This window comes from Aptenodytes patagonicus, chromosome 19 (assembly GCF_965638725.1).
Source record: "Aptenodytes patagonicus chromosome 19, bAptPat1.pri.cur, whole genome shotgun sequence".
NCBI classification, from domain to species: Eukaryota; Metazoa; Chordata; class Aves; order Sphenisciformes; family Spheniscidae; genus Aptenodytes; species Aptenodytes patagonicus.
The window spans coordinates 1787058-1804661 of NC_134967.1; the positions used below are offsets into that span (position 1 = coordinate 1787058).

General features: G+C 63.5%; 3 protein-coding genes across 4 annotated transcripts in view; all 3 read right to left on the reverse strand.

The window, feature by feature from the left end:
• Positions 1-755: 755 nt before the first annotated feature.
• EPHA2 (EPH receptor A2) lies at positions 756-9558 on the reverse strand (the record flags this gene model as incomplete). Its single annotated transcript, XM_076356033.1, is given in 15 exon segments — positions 756-949; positions 1067-1216; positions 1297-1506; positions 1665-1726; positions 2147-2329; positions 2421-2546; positions 2639-2694; positions 2818-2917; positions 3020-3179; positions 3297-3421; positions 3500-3832; positions 3940-4095; positions 4972-5635; positions 6289-6356; positions 9489-9558. Coding segments are annotated over 15 exon segments (2657 nt in total), but the record flags the coding sequence as incomplete, so codon positions are not given.
• Positions 9559-11067: 1509 nt separating this feature from the next.
• CPLANE2 (ciliogenesis and planar polarity effector complex subunit 2) lies at positions 11068-13619 on the reverse strand. Its single transcript, XM_076356431.1, has 6 exons — positions 13539-13619; positions 12962-13082; positions 12701-12853; positions 12467-12591; positions 12178-12317; positions 11068-11408 (listed from the first exon to the last, which is right to left on the reverse strand). The coding sequence occupies exons 1-6, from the start codon at positions 13617-13619 to the stop codon at positions 11180-11182; spliced, it is 849 nt and encodes a 282-aa protein (XP_076212546.1). The 3' UTR covers positions 11068-11179.
• A 2602-nt stretch (positions 13620-16221) lies between these two features.
• Positions 16222-17604, reverse strand: part of FBXO42 (F-box protein 42) — a 49197-nt gene continuing 47814 nt past the window's right edge. For both annotated transcript variants that reach the window (XM_076356369.1, XM_076356368.1), the window contains exon 10: positions 16222-17469. In XM_076356369.1, the coding sequence (XP_076212484.1) occupies positions 16372-17469 (1098 nt within the window). In that variant the 3' untranslated portion in view covers positions 16222-16371. The remainder of the gene's footprint in view (positions 17470-17604) is intronic.

The window sequence follows — 17604 nt, forward strand, 5'->3', positions numbered from 1 at the left end:
AGCAACGCAAGACTGCAGAGATGCAAAAAGCAACGCAAGAATGTGAAGGTGCAATAAAGAGCGCAAGAATGCAGAGATGCAAAAAAGAGCGCAAGAATGCAAAGGTGCAAAAACCGACACAAGAACGTGAAGATCCAAAATGGAGCCCAAGAATGCAAAACTGCAAAAAAACCGATGCAAAAAAGGCAGAGATGCAAAAAAGAGCGCAAGAATGCAAAGGTGCAAGAACCGACACAAGACTGGGGAGATGCAAAAAGCAACGCAAGAACGTGAAGGTGCAATAAAGAGCGCAAGACTGCAGAGATGCGAAAACTGACACAAGAACGTGAAGATCCAAAACGGAGCCCAAGAATGCAAAACTGCAAAAAAACCGATGCAAAAAATGCAGAGATGCAATAAAGAGCGCAAGAATGCAAAGGTGCAAAAACCGACACAAGACTGGGGAGATGCAAAAAGCAACGCAAGAATGCAAAGGCGAAAAAGAGCGCAAGACTGCAGAGATGCAAAAAGCAACACAAAAATGCAGAGATGCAGAAAGCAACGCAAGAACGTGAAGATGCAAAACGGAGCCCAAGAATGCAAAAACTGCAGCAAACGACGCAAAAAAGGCAGGGATGCAAAAAGCAACGCAAAGGTGCAAAGGTGCACGGGAGCACGCGAGCGTGCAATCCTGCAAATGGCACCCCCCTTCCTCCCCCCGCCCCCCCCCCCCGCCCCCCGCCCCTTGCCCCGTCCCGTCTCTCTCCGTAGCTCACCGGGGGTCGAAGTCCGCCAACGCCTTGAGGGACTCGGGGGCGCGGATGAGCTTGTCGAGGATGCTGACGATGTCGGCGAACTTGGGGCGCCGGCCGCGCTCCTGCTGCCAGCATTGCATCATCAGCTGGTAGATGGCGGAGGGACAATCCAGGGGGGCGGGGAGGCGGAAGCCCTCGTTGATGGCCTTCATCACCTACGAGGAGGAGGAGGTTGAGTGGTGCTCCCCCCCCCCCCCAAAAAAAGCTGTCCGTTTGCAAGAACAGCCCCCCCCCCCCCCCCAAATTGGCGTTGGAGGAGGGCGGATGCTCACCTCGTGGTTTGAGAGCTCCCAGTACGGGCGCTCGCCGTAGGACATCACCTCCCACATGACGATGCCGTAGCTCCAGACGTCGCTGGCGGAGGTGAACTTGCGGTAGGAGATGGCTTCGGGTGCCGTCCAACGGATGGGGATCTTCCCACCCTGTGGCAACATCGGGGTCAACCCTGCACCACCCCCCCCCCCAAAAAAAAACCCCACCCCACGGCCAGGGCGACACTTACGCTGGTGGTGTAGGTGGCTTCAGGGTCATCTTCCAACACCCTCGAAAGCCCAAAATCGGACACCTTGCACACCAGGTTGCTGTTCACCAAGATGTTGCGGGCGGCCAGATCCCGGTGGACGTAATTCATGTTGGCCAAGTACTTCATGCCGGCGGCGATGCCCCTCAGCATCCCCACCAGCTGGATGACGCCAAATTCCCCCTCTTTTTCCTGGGAAAAGGGGAGAATCCGGCCTCGAATCCACCTCTCGCGTCCCACCTTCCGTGGTGGGTTTGGGTGGTTCCACCGCCCGGTAATGCTTGGCCGGAGGTGGGGCGGGGGGGGGGGGGGGGGACAGACACGACACGTTGCCACCACGCTTCACCCACCCGCAGGAATTTATCCAGCGCGCCGTTCTCCATGTACTCCGTGATGATCATGAAGGGCTTGTCTGTACAAAAAAAAGACCCCAAATGGGTAAACCCCCCCCCCAAATCCCCCCCCAAACCCTCACCCCCCAAAACACAAAAAAAACCCAACCCAAACCAAACAAAAAACCCCCAAAAACCCAACCTCCCCAAAAAAACCCAACCCTCCCAAAGCCCCCCCAAAATCCCCACCCTCCCCAAAACAAAAAAAACCCCAACCCCCCAAAAAAACCCAACCCCCCCCAAACCTCCCAACCCCCCCAAAACACCAAAAAAACCCCACCTCCCCCAAAAAAAAACCCAAACCCCCCAAAATAAAAAAAAAAATACACCCACCCCCCCGCATCGTTGCTCAAAACACCCTATTTTTATACAGCCTTTTTTTGGGGGGTTTTGCAGGGAAATTGGGTTTTTTTTGGGGGGGGGGACACACACGGACTCACACTTGGAGACGACCCCTTCCAGGCGGATGATGTTGTGGTGGCAGAACTGGCCCATGATGGTGGCTTCGCTCAAGAAGTCCACCCGTTGCTTCTCCGTGTAGCCCACCTTCAAGGTCTTGATGGCCACCGGCACCTCCTTCTTACCACGCTTCAGGGTGCCCTTGTAGACCTCCCCAAATTCACCTGCTCGGAGGAAGGGGGGACGTTTAACCCCCCCCACCCCGGTCCAACTTTGGGGTGGCTTTGAGGTGGCGAAGCCACCTGAGGAACCTACCGGCGCCGATGACCTTCTGGCGGGTGATGGAGGATGGCGGGATCTCGGTGGTGAACTTGAGCATGGCTTGGTTGGGGTCTTCGTAGGTGTGGGGGTCAACGTAGGTCTTGAGGGGCTTCAGCTGGTCTGTGGGGTGCCGGGGGGTGGGGTGGGGGGGAGCGTCAGCACCCATGGCACCCCCCACCCATCCCCGTTGACCCCACCATCCCATTGCTCACCTGACTTGGAGAAGTAGACGTCCTCGGCGGACTGGCGTGGCCGTGACCTCCTCTTCCTGCGGAAAAGCAGTGTTTTGCCCCCAAAAAATCATCCCTTGCCCATCCTTGGCGGTGGAAAAATGGTATTTTGGGGGTTTTGGGGGTTTTTTGTTTGTTTGTTTGTTTTTTAATCTCCTTACCTCCGGAGGACGTAGAGGAGAGCGGCCAAGAGGAGGAGGACGAAGACGACACCAGTGACGGAGCCGCTGATGACGGCGGTGGACGCCATGACCTCGCCGCCTGCAGGGACGATGCGGGGGGGGGTGTTGGGGTGAACCGTGCACCCCCTGGACCCCCCCCTCCCCCCAACCCCAAAACCCTGCCCCCCGCCTTGGTCCTCACCCTCGGGCAGGGTCTCGAACTCGTGCTGGGGGCTGTAGGCGCCGTGGCCATCCGGGGTGAGCGCCTGGACCCGCACCACGTAGGCGGTGGCGGGGGACAACTTGGGGAGGGTGACGGAGGTGCCCTCGCAGCGCAGCACCGAGTAGCTGTTCTCGTCCACCTGGGGACATGGGTGGGGGGCGACATGGATGGGGGTGACGTGGGTGGAGGGGGTGGCGTGGGTGGAGGGGGTGGCGGATTTGGGGGCGGCGGGCTGAAGCCGTGACACGGGACGGACCTTCTTGCTGTAGGTGACCTCATACTTCCAGACCCGACTCTGCTGCCGCAGCGGCACCGTCCAGGAGAGGACCAAGCTGGTGGCCGTCCGTCCATCCAGGCTCACCGATGTCACCCGGGGTGGCTCTGCCACGGGGACAGGGATGTCACAGAGGTGTCCCCACGATGGAGGAAAGGTAGGGGAGATGGCTGGTGGCCCCTTACCCGTCTGGTTGACGCTGATGGTGGTAGTGGCCACGCTACGGTGGTGGCTGTAGGGCGACACCCCGTTCCGGGCTTCGACGGTGAAGGTGTAGTTGACGTGTGGCTCCAGGTCGGTGACGGTGACCCCCGTCCCCCTCAACCCCTGGGGGGGCTGCGAATAGCGGACCCCCCCGTCGCAGGGACGGCACTCCCCGCTCTCCGGCCAGCACTGCTCGCAGGTGACGCTGTAGGTGACGTCCTCACGGCCACCCGGGTCGGCAGGAGGGGACCAACGTAGCTGCACCGTGGCCCCCAGCCCCACTGCCGTGACGCCTTGGGGGGGCGAGGGGGGACCTTGCGGGGGGACACACGGGACGGGACACAGAGAGCAGAGAGAGGGGGTCAGGGGGAGGGATGGCCGCACCGTGCCTCAGTTTCCCCCCCAAAAAAAGGTCACTTACGGGTGCAGGGGTCGGCGGGGGGGTCGGCGGGGGCGCGGAAGAAGCCGTCCTGGCAGGGGCAGGCGGCGGCGGCGGCAGGGGAGGGCAGGGTGTGGGGCGGGCAGGGCCGGCAGCCGCCTGGGGACACCGCGGCCTTGAAGGAGCCGGGGGGACAAGCTGGGGGACACAGACACACAGACACACAATGACACCCGTGAGACCCCCAAATGCCCCCTCCCCACCCACAGCATCCTCACCCAGGCGGGTTTTGGGGGGGGGGGGGGGGGGCATCACCCTCCCGAGCACCCAGAGTGGGGAGTTTAGGGTATTTCCCCTTATTTTGCAGCTTCTTTATTATTTGTGCCCCACGGAGAGAATGGGACCCCCCCCCGCCCCCCCCAGCCCACCCATCTCCTGGCTGAGCCCGGTCGCGCTCGCTGCACTAGCGATGCTCAAGGGTGAGGGTCCAGGACAGGGGCGGGGGGTGGGTTTCGGGGCTAACACCTCATTTCTCCGCACCCTGGAGCTCCCAGATTGGGGATTTGAGGGTATTTCACCTTATTTTGCAGCTTCCATTATTGTTGGGACCCTGCTCCCCCCCCAGCCTCCCCCCCCAGCTGAGCCCTGCCGTACTCGCTGCACTAGTGATGCTCTGGGTTGAGGATCCAGGACGGGGGGGGGGGTTCGGTGCTGCCGCCTCATTCTTCCACCCCAGATTGGGGATTTTAAGGTATTTTGCCTTATTTTGCAGCTTTGTGCCTCACGGGGGGGGGGGGACGACACACACAGGACACCCCACCTCACCTCCCACCCCCCCCAGCTGAGCCCTGCCGCGCTCGCTGCACTAGTGATGCTCAAGGTTGAGGATCCAGGACGGGGAATTTTGGGGCCAACACCTCATTTCTCCACCCCCCCCACCCCCCCTTCTATCCCCTGGCACGCACCGAGCTGGGGCATCCTCAGCCCCCCCAGATCTCCCCAACCACGGCTCCTCACCGCCCCCCCCCTCCCTCTCCCCCCATCCCAATTTACCCCCCCCCCCCCAAGCGCTACCTTGGCATCTCTCTCCCGCTTTCTCGTAGCCGGCCCGGCACAGGCACTCCCCGATGGGCACCAACCACTCGCCGTCGGCGTTGCAATGCAGCGCCGGAGCTTGGTCGGCCACCGCCTCCTCCACGCACGTTCCCCGCACCTCGGCCAAGGTCTGCGAGTCGACGCCGGCCACCGTTTCGGGGAAGCGAGCCATGCCCCGTAAAACAGCCGGGCACCTCTTGTAATAAATCCGAACGGAAAGCAACGCCACGCAAGCTCCCAAATCCTGGAAAGCCAAGTAGAAACCTTTCCGACGGAGAGGCCCCACCGATCGGACCTCAACGTTGAGTTTAACGTTCCGGGAAGCAAAATCATCCTGGACAGTGATTTCATCCGGAGCGATGGTGTCGATCTTCTTGAATTGTCTCTTTTGGAAGTTGGTGCCGTAATCCACGTCGGATTCGGCGTAGTAGAGGTTGAAGGTCTCCTTGCAGGAGCCGCCGCCGGCGGTGGGGAAGCTGTTGCAGTCGCGGACGGTGAATTGGAGTTCGATGAAGAGGCGTTGGGCCACCCCGCGGTAGATCCAGTTGGTGCGTAGCCAGTTCTCCTGCTCGCCCTCCAGCACGTTGCACACCGAGTAGATGTAGATCAAGGAGTCGTTCAGCACGTTCTGCAGCAGGTCCCACTGCCCCCCCGAGAGAGAGAAACGGGGGCTAGGCGGGGGGAAACTGAGGCAGGGTGGGCGGTGCCCCTGGTCCCCGTGGATGTCCCCGTCTTCATCTCCAGGGGTGTCCCATCCCCATGGATGTCCCCGTCTCTATCCCCGTGGAGGTCCCCGTCCTCATGGAGGTCCCAGTCCCTACCTCCATGGAGGTCCCCGTCCCCATGGAGGTCCCAGTCCCCGTCCCCATGGATACCCCTGTCCCCGTCCCCATGGGTGTCCCCATCCCCGAGGTTGCCCCCATCCCCACGGATGTCCCCATCCCCAGTGATGTCCCTGGCCCCACAGATGTCCCTGTCCCCATCCCCATCGATGTCCCTGTCCCCACGGATGTCCCCATCCCCAGTGATGATCCTGTCCCCACGGATGTCCCCATCCCCATCCCCAATGATGTCCCTGTCCCCACAGATGTCCCCATCCCCATCGATGTCCCTGTCCCCACGGATGTCCCCATCCCCAGTGATGATCCTGTCCCCACAGATGTCCCCGTCCCCATCCCCAATGATGTCCCTGTCCCCACGGATGTCCCCATCCCCGTGGAAGTCCCCGTCCCCGGTGTGGGCTCTCGGGGAGCTGCTGGCCAGCGGGGCCGGACGCCTGGGTCCCCGGGTGCTCACCCCTTTGCCGTAGGGCTGGGTGAGCCAGCCCAGCTCCCCCTGCGCCTTGGCGAAGTCCAGCAGGACCACTGCGGGGAGAGGAGAGGGGACGTTAGTGGGGTGGGCGCGAAGCCTGGGAGATGCCACCAGCACCCGCGGATGGCCCCAGGACACGCAGATGCCACCGATACACCCAGATGCCTCTTGGACCCGTGGATGTCCCTGGGACCCATGGATGTCCCCCAGGACCCACGGATACCCCCAGGATCCGCAGATGTCCCTAGGACCCACGGATGTCCCCTGGGACCCATGTGTATATCCCTGGAACCCACGGATGTCCCCAGGACCCGTAGGTGCCCCTAGGACCCACAGAGGCACCTGGTCCCCACAGACGTCCCAATGACCCATGGATGTCCCCAGGACCTGCAAACGCCCCTGGGACCCACGGATGCCCCCAGTCCCATCAGATTCCCCTGGGACCCCCACGAGAAGACCCCCAGGGACCCCTCCAAAAGTGGGGAAACCGAGGCGGAGCTCTGCACCGTGCTGAGGCCGGGCAGACCTGCTGCGGCACGCCGGCTGCCCCGGCGAGGGCGGTGGCCGGATCCAGCGCCCGGGAGAGGAAGAGGAGGCCGCCGAGGGCCGGGAGGGAAGTGCTGACGGGTGGCCCCCCCCTCGGTGAATCACCCCCCAGGAATGCGCCCGGACGCCTGGGTTCACGCCGGTGGGATGGGTCCCAAGGGGGTGGGGGAGATTCGGGGACGGATGTGTGTGTCCCCCCCGCCTCAACCCCCTCCGCTGAGAACGGGCGAGCTCGTGACATGCCCCAAGAGGGTAAAGTCTGGGGGGGGTAACCCCAAGAACCTGGTTGGGGGGGACACACGTGGCTCCATCATCCCCCCCCCACCGTGCCCGGGGTCAGGAAGGATGCCGGGGCGGATATCCTGGCTTTCCTGCGGCTGGAAATCCCCCTGCACACCTCCGGAGAGCGGAAAGCCGGCGGGAGGCTGGCACGTGAACCGAGTCGGTGGGTTCTCTGTGGGGTGTCCCCCCCGTCCCTGCCCCAGGCCACGGCGGGGCTGAGTCAGGGGAGAAACCTGGGGCTGTGGCTGTTGAGTCAAGGGGTGCAGCACCCAAAGGCGAACCCACGCCCGGGGCCACCGGCGCTGTTGGCACCCCTGGTGCCATCACCATCGGCATCTGCACCCCCCCCTCTGCCGCCGCTATCACCATCATCATCGTCGCCGCCACCACCACCTCCGTCGCCATCATCAACATGGCCATCGCCATCGCCTCGGCCGTCGCCATCCGCATCTGCAGCCCCCACACCACCATCACCACCTTCCCCCTCCGCATCTGCATGGCCACCTCCACCTCCACCCCCCTCTGCCTCCGTGGCCCCGTCGCCATCTCCACACACACCCCCCCCCCAACCATCTGCGGCCCCCGCACCGTTGCGGTCACTGCATCGGCACTGCTGTTGCCACCACCATCACCACCATAAACCCCCCCCTGCATCCCCGTCCCATCCCTGGCTGCACCCTTGTCCCCGTCCCCAGCTGCGTTTTCATCCCCACCCCTGTCCTGTCCCCACCCCATCCCAACCCCAATCCCCCTCTCAATCCCAATCCCATCCCAGTCCTGTCCCCATCCCTATCCCCATCCAAATCTGAATCCCCATCCCAAAATTAATCCCAATCCCATCCCCTCCCCTTCCCGTCCCCGTCCCGACCCCAATCTGAATCCAAATCCCAACGTGAATCTCAATCCCGTCTCCATCCCAACCCCACTCTGAATCCCAATCCCATCCCATTCCATTCCCCACTTTGGACTCCCCCCCCCCCCGTCCTCCCCCCCCCTTCCCAGCCCTCTCCCTCTCCCCCCCCCCCCCCGCCCCGGGGACACCCCAAACCTCAGGTCGGGCGGTGCAGGATCCAGCCGGGGCACCCGGCACCCCCCAACCTCCCCTTCCCACTGGATTTCACCCTTTCCGAGCGACGGGAAGCAACACCCCCCCCCCCCGCCAAACCCCACTGCTCTCCCCACACTTTCCCCTTTTTTGCACTTTTTTGACCCCCAAAAACCCGGTATCCCCAAGGATCCCTCCCGGGAATCGGCACTTCGGGAACGCGCCCCAAATCCCGCAGCCGCGTCGGGGCGGTTGGGGGTCCCCGCCGTGGGGTCACCCCCCTCCGCCTTCCCCCCCAGCACTTAAACCCCCCCCTCATTTTAGGGTTTTTTACCCCCTTTTTATTTTTTAGGGGGGTATTTTCCACCCCCAACCACCCCCCAGCCTCCGATTTATTTGCACTGGGGGCCGGATCCTTCCCTCTTTCCCTCGAAAAGCGACGGATTAAACCCCTTCGGACGGAGTTTTTAGAAACATCGGGGTTTTTTTTTAAATTAACTCGATATTTTTAAAAAGCGACTTTCCCCCCCCCCCCTTTTTTTTTTTTTTTTACCCAAAACCCCCCAAACTGAGCCCGAAAACCGGCCGGGGAAGGGTTGCGAGGCGGAGGCCGGGACGCTGCTTGTTTTTCCCAGCACTTTTTGGGGTTTTCCTGACATTGTTTCCCAACTCTCCGGGCCGGATCCTGCCCGGCCCATCGCCGGCCGTGGGAAACGCTCCATTTTAGGGTGATTTTCCCCTTTTTTGGGGGGTTCGGGGTTTGGTGGTTTTTTTTTTTTCCCCGATCCCCTCCGCCCTACCCGCTCTGGGTGGGTTTTGGGGGGCACCCGGCAGGGTCCGGCCCCGGTGCGCGAGCTGGACGCTCTGCATGGGAAAAGTTGCCCGAAACTCTGGGTTTTCCCCCCATTTTAGCTTTCCGCCCCCCCCGTAGCTTTTCCGCCCCCCCGTTTTAGTTCCCCCCCCATTTTAGCTTCCCCACCCCCCCCATTTCAGCTCCCCCCCCTCTTTTAACTTCCCTCCCCTCATTTTAGCTTTTCCCCCCCCAAAACGCGGCCCGGCAGCCGGTGATTCACCGCCGCACCCATGGGTGCCCTTTGTTTGGGGGGGGGGGGGGGGGGGGGTACCCCGCATCACCCTTTATTTTGAGGGGGGACTCCCCCAGCCCCCCCCCCAACCTCTCAGCCCCCAAAACCGCTCAAACTTACCCCAAAACCACCCCACCCCTTTGGGTGCGCACTCAGCACCCCCCCCAGCACCCCAATAAGTGGGTTTCGGGGTGCCCCCCCCCCGCCCCCCGAAGCGTGGAGCTCACCTTCCTCGGCTGCCAGGAGGGTGAAGGCGGTGAGGAAGAGGAGGGTGAAGGCTGGAGGGGTGCCCGCCATGGCGGGGGGGGGGGTCTTGGGGGTGGGGGGGGGCCGGGGTGCACCCCACAACCGGCGGCACCCAGCGCTGTGGGGCGTGTGGGGCTGAGCACCCCGCTCCTGTTCATTCATGTCCCGAGTGATGTCACCCGGCCACGCCCGCTCTTAAAGGGACAGGAGCGGCTCCCAGTACCCACCAGTACGGGACTGGGAGGGCCCGAGCCCGAGGTTGGGAAGTGGGGGGGGGGGGGGGGGGGAATTTGGGACCCCCCATGGGGGAACCCACCCGTGGCGGGGGGGGGGTTGGGGGGTGCGTGTGCGTGGGTCCGGATCCGTCCCGTGGTGCTGGGTGCGTGGGTCCGGATCCGTCCCGCAGCACCGTGTCGTGTCCCGTGTCGTCCCCCCCCCCCTCCAGCTGCGGCCCCGAAGGGGTTAAAGCGCCCCCCGCCAGCCCCCTCCCCTTTCATTCATGAAGCGGCGTGGGAAGGGGGGGGCGGCAGCCAATGAGCGGCAGGGGGCGGGGCCAGGCGGCTACTACCGGCTCCTCCCCCCGCCCACCGGGGAAGAGGGCTCGGGGCGGGGGGGGGCGAGCTCGGTTGGGGTGCTGGAGGGCCGGCCGGCCACCCAAGGCCTCCCCCCCACCCTCCCCACCCCGGAGAGCGGGGGGTGGCTGGTTTTGGGGGGGCGATGCCCGGCCCCCCCCCCCTTTCCCGCGGCCGGAAAGTGGCCGGACCAGAAATCGGCTTTTTCCGGCCTAAAAATAATGCCGGTTTTCCGCCGCGCCCTTGGAGGGGTGTCGGCCCAGCCGGGGGGGGGGGGGGGGGGCTGGACCGGGCCCCAGCACCCCAAATCCCAACACCCCCATCCCATCCCCCCCCAGCACCCCAAATCCTGCATCATCCCTAGCACCTCCATCCCCCCCAAAGCACCCTAAATTCCCATCCCCCCCCAGCACCCCAAACCCCCCCGCACCCCCGACCCCATCCCCCAGCACCCCAAATCTCCCCGCACTCTCATCCCCATCCCCCCAGCACCCCATCTCCCCCAGCACTCCAAATCCTGTAGCACCCCAAACCCCCCTGCACCCCCATCCCCCCAAATCCCGCAGCACCCCAAACTCCCCCACACCCCCATCCCCGTCCCCCCAGCACCCCAAACACCCCAGCACCCCCATCCCCACCCCCCCAGCACCCCAAAACCCCAGCACCCCCACTCCAGCACCCCCCAGCACCCCAAACCCCCCCGCACTCCCATCCCCATCCTCTCCCAGCACCCCAACCCCCCCAGCACCCCCACCCCATCCTCCCAGCACCCCAAATCCTGCAGCAAACCCCCGCCCCCCCAAACCCCCACCCCCATCCCCAACCCCCTCAGCACCCCAAACCCCCATCCCCCCCAGCACCCCAAATCCTGCAGCACTCCAAACCCCCACCCCCCCAAACCCCCACCCCCCCATCCCCAACCCCCCCGCACCCCCTTTTCACCCCCCATTCTGCCCCCCCCCCCCAAAAAAAAACCCCAGCACGGGTGTGGACGGGCAGCGCTGTTTAATGGCGAGGGGAGGCCGGAGGCCGGGGTGAGGGGCCCCCGGAGCCGCAGGCCCCCCCCTCCTCCCCCCCAAACCCGCCCCGCAAGAGGGGGTTCAGTCAGGGGGGGACCCCTCGCCCCCCGGGGCGACGCCGGCGGCGATTTGGTCCCGCCGCCAGAGCCTCTCGACCAGGGCGTCGAGGAGGGGGGCGACCCGGGCCAGCCCCCCGCGCCCCGCCCCGCTCCCCGGCCCGCTGCCCGCCCGCAGCACCGGCAGCCCCCAGGTCCCCTCGAAGGCCGTCACGTCCCCCTCCGTCACGTCCGCCTGCGGGGACAGGTCGAATCTGGGGGGGGGGGGGGGAAGCACTCGGTCAAGGGAGACACCAACACCCCGAAAAACCCCCTCAAGAGCCCATAAAGACACGCGGGAGCTGCCAACCCATCGGGGTAACGGAGCGTGCGCGTTCTCAGCCTACCAAGGTATTGAGTGGTGCGAAATACGGGGGTGCAAACCCATTTTGGGGGGGGACGACGACGCGCACGGTCAAGGGAGACACTAACACCCTGAAAAATCCCCCCCCGGGGGGAGCAAAACCCTATAAAAATTGGTGGAAGCGGAGAATCCATCGGTGTAACGAAGTGAAGACGTTCTCAGCCTCCCAAGGGACTGAGTGGGGGGGTGCAAAACCGCTTGGGGACGACGACACACGCACGGTCAAGGGAGACACCAACACCCCAAAAAATCCCCCCCCCCTCTGGGGGGGGTGGCAAAACCCTATAAAAATAGGTGGAAGCCGCAAATCCATCGGTGTAACAAAGTGAAGACGTTCTCAGCCTCCCAAGGGACTGAGTGGGGGGGTGCAAAACCACTTGGGGGGACACACACGCACGGTCAAGGGAGACACCAACACCCCGAGAGATCCCCCTCGTCCCGGGGGGGGGGGGGCCCACAAACCCCGATAAAAATAGGTGGACGTGGCGAATCCATCGGTGTAACGAAGCGTGCACGCTCTCAGCCTACCGAGATGCCGAGCGGTGCGCAATACGGGGGTGCAAACCCGTTTATGGGGTGATGCGCCCCCACCCCCACCCCCCCCCCCCCGAGAAGGATACTTGGTGCCGACGACCACCCTAACGAGGTTTTCTTCGTCGGGGCCGAGCACCCGGCTCATCTGGGCCGGCAGCTCCTCGAAGGACGAGCGGTCGGTGAAGGAGAAGAGGAAGAGGACGGCGTCCGCCTCCTCCTTACAAGCCTGGGGGGGGGACGGGGGACACGGGGACACACACACACACACGACACGGGCACCATCACGGGGTGACGGTGGCGGGGGGGGGGGTGTCCCCCTTGTGTGTGTCCCTCTCCCGTGTCCCCCCCGTGTCCCCCCCGTCCCCCCCGACTCACGGGCAGGAGGTGCTCGAATTTTTTCAGGGCTCCGTCCCCGCAGTCCCAAAAATGAAGCTGGAAGAGGACGGGGCGGCCGCTGGCCCGCAGCTTGGCCGGCCAGTAGACGGTGGTGGCCTCTATGCCTGGGGTGTGGGGGGGGGGGACACACACGCACCCCGACTGTCACCCCCAGGGGACATCGGGGGGGCTCTCGCTCTGTGTGTGTGTGTGTCCCCCCCCCTCTCCCCGTACCCAGCGTCTCGTGGTGGAGGGGGGGCACGGGGGTCCCCGCCAGCGCGGCCACCAAGGCCGTCTTGCCCACCCCGCTCTTGCCGGAGAGGAAGAGTTTGTAGGCGACGGTGGGGGCGGCCAAGGGGGGGGGCAGCGCTGGGTGCTCCAGCAGACCTGGACGGGGGGGGGGGGAGGTGGTCTGTGAGGTGGGTTTTTTTTTTTTGGGGGGGGGGGGGGGGGGGGGGGCTGGCACCCCATTTTGGAGGGGGAGGGGGGGGTTACCGAAGGCTCTCCGCTGGTTCTTCTGGAGGATGGAGTCCAGGTAGGGGCGGCCGGCGGGGGAGAGGAGCCAGCCCCGGCTCCAGCACCGAGCCCCCCCGCGCCGCCATGCGCCCCCCGAAACCTGGGGGGTGCAGGGAAGACACTCCGCGCCCCCCCCCCCCCCCCTTTCCCCGTGGGGTCACTGCACCCCGCAGCTTGGGGGAGCAGGGGGTCCCCTTCTGACACCCCCCCCCCCAGGGTCCCAGCATCCCCCCGTTGGGGTCCTTGACCCCCTCTGTGAGGTCCCTGCACCCCAAACCCTGCGGGGGGGGGGGAGCAACGCAGCCCCCTCACGGGATCTCTGCTCCCCCCCCCCCCCCCCTTAGCTCCTTGCCCCCCCAAACATGCAAAAGGAGTGCAACGCGGCCCCTCGCCCCGCCCCCTCCGGGGTCCCTGCACCCTCCCAGAGGCTCCAGGCACCCCAAACCCTGCAAAGGGGACGCAACACCCCCCTCCCCCACCCCACTACGGGGTCCCCCCCGCTTCCCCCCCCCCCCCCCCCCCGCGGTCCCTTTAAGGCGTGGCCCCTCCGCCTCACCTGTGGCCGCTTCCGCCTCGGGATGATGTCAGCGAGGGGGGCGCGGCCTCGCCTCCGCCCCGCCTCCTTGCCGCGGCGCATGCGCAGGAAGTGGGGCGGGGGGGACCCCGACCCTATAGCGTATGGGGGGGGCGGCCCTGTAGGCTGTGAGACCCGGACCCTATAGATTATGGGGGTTCCCAGCCTTGTAGGCGATGGGAGACCCCAACCCTATAGGGTACGGGGGGGGGGGCAGCCCTATAGGAGACCCCAACCCTATAGGGTATGGGGGGGGCAGCCCTATAGGAGACCCCAACCCTATAGGGTACGGGGGGGGGGGCAGCCCTATAGGAGACCCCAACCCTATAGGGTATGGGGGGGGCAGCCCTGTGGGAGACCCCAACCCTATAGGGTATGGGGGGGCAGCCCTATAGGAGACCCCAACCCTATAGGGTATGGGGGATGTCCCAGCTTTATGCTTTGCCACACATCGGGGTCCCCAATTTCCAGCACCCCCCCCTTTTTCTCAACCCTCCCGTTCGCCCCCCAACCCCGTGCCCCCCTTTTTTCCGCCTCTCTGTTGCTGCAACATTCCCTCGTAGAAACATTGCCCTTTTTTTACCTGAGACCCCCCAAATCCCCCCTTTCGCCCCCAAACCCGCAGGGAGCGCAGCGGGGGGGGGGGGGTGTTTCCCCTCCGTGGCATTTCCACCCCCCCACCCCCTCCCCAAAAGGACCAACCATCCGTTTCTTTTCCTTTTTATTTGTTAAACTGCTAAAAATTCATCGGGATGGGGGGGGGGGGGGGAAACGACACCCCATTAACCCCCCCTTCTCCCCCCCCCCCCCCCAAAAAAAAAAATGTACACAAGATTTTAAATATCACCGAAAATCGCTTTTCATTCCTACGCTCGGCCGAGCCTGGGACGACGATGGGGGGGGGACGACACCTGAGTCACGGCGGGGGGGGACGACGGGGGACACGACGACACACCTCGCTCACAGCACCAGCGGCTCACGGGGGGGGGGGTGTGGGGGTGTGTGTGGCGTGTCAAAATTTGGGATGACTTTACCGTTAACGGCGCAGAACATGCCTTTCCGCAACCGATGGGGACGGAGGAGGGATGGGCCCGGCTGCTCGGCGGGTTTGGGGCCGGTTCGGGGGATTTTGGGAGCAGTTGGGGACGGAGACCACGTAAAACATTAGGGAAAACGCCCCCCCCCCCCCCCGGGATGCTCCGCGCAGGGAGGAGGACGTCAACCCAACGCTGAGCCGCCGTCCATCCCTTTTTGGACTCTTTTTTTTTTGGGGGTGGACGACAAGAGACATGCAAAGGGGAGGAGGGAATCGGTGCCGAAACCCCGACCGCCTTCCCCGGGGCGAAGCTTGAAGTGGAGGAGAAGTATTTCATGGATCACCCTTAGGCGCTCCCGAGGTTTTGGGGGTAAAAATGGCATTTTGCCGTCCCTTAGGACGAATCGAATAGGTTTGGGATTGGAGCGGGAGAGGCTGGATTTATCGAGGGATTTATTTACAGAGGTGGAAACGCCGCAGACGAAGCAAAACCCTCCCCGTCCCCACGCGGCTGGGATGAGATTTAAGGCTCCGACCGGCAAAAAGCTCAGTGGGGATGGACGGGGCGGGGAAGAAAAGGGGAAAAATCGGGCCACGTCATGGCGCTGCCGGTTTGGGGAGGGTTCCCTACTTTTTGGGTGCTGGAGGTTGACCAAAACCTGGCAGAATCCGCCTATTTCCCCCCCTCCCGCACCATCTCGAGGGGAAAGGGAAGGAGGGAGGTTGTCCCAGGAGGCGCAGGTTCAATCCCCTTCGGATTTTAATTTGTTTTAATCTTTGCGGAAGGGGGCACGTGCAAAGATGAGGTGGAGTTACTGCTATGGGGGCTGCTCGCTCCCTCAAATTTACCAAGAGTCAGCCTTTTGGCTGGGAACACCGCCGCCCCCCCCCCCCCCCCCCCCCCCAATTCCCAAGCTACAAGGTGCTGGTTCAGCCTTGAAGGGGTTCGGGCCGTTGAATGAAATGAAACCTTCAAGCCGAGAAGGGAATGGGCAGCCAAATTTCTCAGCTTTAGGGGAATAACGGGATTTTTACAGAGTAAATGGTGTGGTTTTTTGCTGATCGGAAGGGATCAGGGCTGATTCCGAAGCCTGATCCAGCTTGACGCAGCACAGGGCAGGGAGAGGAGGATGCTAACGCCCGGCTAATTCTTAATATTTTTGGCATTTTGACACAAAAAAACCTGGCCGTCCTTCCTTCTTACGGTCCCGTACGGAGGACAGGAACGAGAGTGGCAGGCCAAAGGGGTGAGAGGCAAAAAAAAGGCATCGTGTTTGCGTCGAGCAAAGGTTTGCAGCGCTGGAAGATTCCTGGTGGGGTATTGCTGTTGTTTTCCTTACGGAGTCGGAAATAATCAGTGCGCGCAAGCTACCGGCCTCCCGGCTGCCGGTATTTGGTTTGTTCGTATAAACCCACTTTTACTCACATCCCGGCGAGGAGTTTCGGAGAGATACGAACCCTCTCAAACCCCTGGAAAAATAAAACCAACCTCAAGAGGATGCTGGATGGCAGATTTCCCTACCTGCTCACCCCAAATCCTTGGCTTGGATGGCAGCGGCGCGGGTCCTTCCCCGCCTGTAAACACGATTCGCTTTACTGGGGTCTTACTGGGAACCGGCGGGGCAGCGCTGGAGGTTTTGCTTGGACTTTATTGATAGTTTCTTGCTCCCTAATTCACAGTTTGAACGCCTGCGTGACAGAGTAAGGGCTTGGAAAGGAGAGGGGAGAGCCGCGGGGAGGGAGGGGAGAAGGTGATGGCGGCGAAGGGCTGGGGCCGCATTATCTTTTTGCTCGCACAAAGTACAAGGCATTTGTTTTGGGATAGTATTTCACGTTTTGTTTCTTGTCCATGAGGCCACCGAATATGATTAACTCCCCTCTGCCTTGCACCACCGTGTGTAAACTGGTTTCGGGCGGCCCCACCACCGAACTGCTGTTGAACACTTTCCATTTGACTCGTCCTTGTTCCTTGGTGTCTTTAATGTCCAGCACGTACATCTGCATGGGTTTGCAGTTCATGCTCTGGTACAAAGGCTTCCCCACGTTGAGGGATTGGGGAGGGTGGTGGCCCAGGCGGCGGGCGATGGGAGGTAAGGAATGGCCGTCGCCTTGGGTAGAGCCCGGACGCGCTGCCGAGCCCGTCTCGGCACCCGGGGACCCCGGGGAAGAAGCCAGGGGAGGGCTCAACGCCGCAGAAGCCGAGGAGCCTTTGGAAGAGAGGGCTTTGACGGCCTCCAAGCTCCTCCGGAGCGCGCCGGGGGAGACGGCCCCCGGGAGGGAGCTGGCGACGTGGGGCGGCGTATGGATGCCGTTGGTCTGCTCGGGGGGGTTCCTCACGCTCGCGCCGACTGTCCTGCCCTCCACACCGTCCATCTGGCAGATGACGGAGGCCGGTTTCTGTTCCCAGCTCAGGTCGACGGATCCCAAACGCAGGTCTTTCTGCTCCGGCAGCGATCCCCGTCGCGGCGCCAGGGCGAGCCCCACTTTTAGGTCGTACCCTTCAGCCGCGGAAGGCGTGCTGGGCGATACGACCTGCACGGGGCTGTCCAAAGAGGCACCGCCGGCTGCCGTGCCTCCGGGCGACAAGCTCCCACCGTTGAGTACAGGGGAACTGTCCCCTCTGGCTGGGGAGAGGCTGCCTTCCCGGGATCCCGAGGGGGTTTGCCTCTGCGCTCTGGGTCGCAAGGTGCCCCAGCGGCCGTTGACGCAAGGAGCCTCGTCCGTGTTCCTGACGGGAGATTGAGAGCGGTATTCCCGCGTTTCGGGGACCAGGGCGGGCGGCGTGGCGCTGATGGGAGAGGGGCGAGAGTTCAAGCTGGGACTCAGCGGGGCTCTCCCGCTGGGAGCTTGGCTAAAGACCACGACGCACTGTCCCACCTGGAAGAAGAGAAGGGGACATAACAGGTTATGGACGGCAGGATGATCCTTTGCGCTATATTGGGGGAAAAATAGGGGGGTACGGAGCATTCTGGGCAGGCAATAAAGATCAACGGATGTGTACGAGAGAGCAGA